Source organism: Aegilops tauschii, chromosome 4 (assembly GCF_002575655.3).
Source record: "Aegilops tauschii subsp. strangulata cultivar AL8/78 chromosome 4, Aet v6.0, whole genome shotgun sequence".
Taxonomy (NCBI): Eukaryota; Viridiplantae; Streptophyta; class Magnoliopsida; order Poales; family Poaceae; genus Aegilops; species Aegilops tauschii.
In genome coordinates, this window is record NC_053038.3 from 107,463,588 (window position 1) to 107,465,980 (window position 2,393).

The window sequence follows — 2,393 nt, forward strand, 5'->3', positions numbered from 1 at the left end:
GCAGAAAATCTGGCTCCTCCCAACCCACCGCAGGCGATCCACCTCGGATCACCCGCCCTGCCACTTCCACCCACACCGGCCGCTTCGGGATCCCCCGCACCTACCGCCTACCCCACTCCGCCCGCCCCGTCACGGATGCCGCACTCGCCAATCGCACGCCCCCCAAGTCCCACTCACGGCCCCACGCCCACTACTAGCCACGAGGGCGAATCTTCCTCGTCCACCACACCCAGCTTGCCTCCCACTGGCTCGTTCTCCACCAATCCCAACTCCCGCATGCATGCAGAGACACCTCCACCTACGCCGCCCGCACTTGCAGCTCTACCGCCGCGCGCTGTACCTGTAGCTCCCCCCAAAAACCTGCACCGCATGCGTACGCGCGCCAAGTCTGGCTTCGTTCAACCCCGCAAGCTCATGGCAGTCTCCATGCCTTCTCCTGCCAACTCCCCCATCCCTGCCAACTATAAAATCGCACTACGAGATCCTAACTGGTACAATGCCATGCTTGAGGAGTACAATTCTTTGGTGCAAAACAAGACATGGTCCTTGGTTTCTTGTCCTGCAGGTGTAAACTTGGTGTCGGGGAAGTGGATCTTTCGCCACAAACTACATCCGGACGGGTCCCTCGCTCGCTACAAGGCCCGTTGGGCGTTGCGCGGCTTCACACAGCAACCCGGGGTGGACTACGGCGAAACCTTCAGCCCGGTTGTGAAGTCGGCCACCATACGCGTCATCTTGAGCCTCGCCGTCAGCAACAACTAGGCCATCAACCAGCTCGACGTCAAGAACGCGTTCCTCAACAGGACGCTTGATGAGGTCATGTACAGTCAGCAGCCAGCCGGCTTCGTCAACAGCTCACACCCGCAGGCCGTGTGCAAGCTTCACCGATCGCTCTACGGGCTCGAACAGGCGCCTCGTGCTTGGTTTCACCGTTTCACCTCGTTCCTCACCACAGTGGGCTTCGTCACTTTGCGCAGTGACTCGTCGTTGTTCATTCTCCGCCGTGGTTCAACGGTTGCCTGCCTCCTTCTCTATGTTCATGACATAATCCTTACTGCTAGCTCCGCTCCGCTCCTCGCCTCCATCACCACTGCCCTCGCCAACGAGTTCTCCATGACCAACCTCGGCGCCCTCCACCACTTTCTCGGCATCAATGTCCACCGTAGTGCTCGCGGGCTCTTCCTATCTCAGCAGCAGTACACTCTCGAGATCCTCGATCGCGCCTCTATGCTGAACTGTAAGCCCATCGCCACTCCCACGGACACCAAAGCCAAACTCTCCGCCACCGCCGGTGATCCTGCGCCCGACCCATCTCTCTTCCGCGGTCTTGCAGGCGCGCTTCAGTACCTTACACTCACGCGCCCTCATATCGCCTACCCCGTGCAGCAAGTCTGCCTGGCCATGCACTCGCCACGCACGCCTCATGTCACCCTGCTCAAGCGCATCCTCCGCTACCTCCGAGGGACTCTGCACCTCGGGCTTCATCTACGGGCATCGGCGTCCTCTCATCTCGTGGCATACACTGACGCGGACTGGGTCGGGTGTCCAGACACCCGTCGTTCGACGTCCGGATACTGCATGTACCTCGGCGACAATCTTATCTCCTGGTCGTCCAAACGGCAAGCTACGGTCTCCCGCTCCAGCGTGGAAGCGGAGTACAAGGCCGTCGCCAACGCGGTTGCTGAATCGTGCTGTCTCCGGCAACTCCTTCAGGAGATCGGGCGCCCACCCACTCGGGCCACGGTCGTCTACTTCGACAACATCTCGGCGACGTACCTCTCCTCCAACCTGATTCAGCACCAACGGACGAAGCACGTCGAGATCGATCTACACTTCGTCCGCAACCGCGTGGCTTTCGGAGATGTGCGCGTGCTCCATGTACCTTCTACATCGCAGTTCGCCGACGTGTTCACGAAGGGGCTGCCGACCAGCGTTTTCCAGGAGTTCCGGTCCAGCCTCAACGTCGTCGAGGACCCCGTTTCAGCTGGTGGGGGTGGGGGGGGGGGGGGGGGGGGGGGCTGTTGGGAAACGGCTACATCAGCACCCACCTGACCGGTTCTCAAGGTCAACCCAGCTCCTCACGATGCCCGCATAGGCAGCGTCTGTTACGCACGTCGCCCCGAGTGGCGCTCGTGCCCGTTGTGTAATCCCCTGTATATATTGTACTCTTGCGATATGAATCAATACACTGTGAATTACACTTTCCAACTAATATATGGGTACCATTACCCGAAAATTCACCATGTCGACAACATATCTAGTAAGTACACAAGAGCATGCATCTTGACTGTTCTGGGACTGCCAATTTGCCCAAGATTGTTGGCGATCAATTCTTCAAAATAGGTTGAGGGGCATATCTTTATTTCATGAGATCATGCTTACCTAACACTCTG

General features: G+C 58.8%; 1 protein-coding gene across 1 annotated transcript; it reads left to right on the forward strand.

The window, feature by feature from the left end:
• The first annotated feature begins 276 nt into the window (after window positions 1-276).
• LOC109746048 (uncharacterized mitochondrial protein AtMg00820-like) lies at window positions 277-762 on the forward strand. The gene has a single exon (XM_020305163.1). It carries the CDS (start codon window positions 277-279, stop codon window positions 760-762), a length of 486 nt encoding a protein of 161 aa, XP_020160752.1.
• Window positions 763-2,393: the final 1,631 nt, after the last annotated feature.

What these genes read in the sequence shown, in the direction of transcription:
- LOC109746048 (XM_020305163.1), top strand. Translation starts at nt 277, where the DNA reads ATGCATGCAGAGACACCTCCACCTACGCCGCCCGCACTTGCAGCTCTA.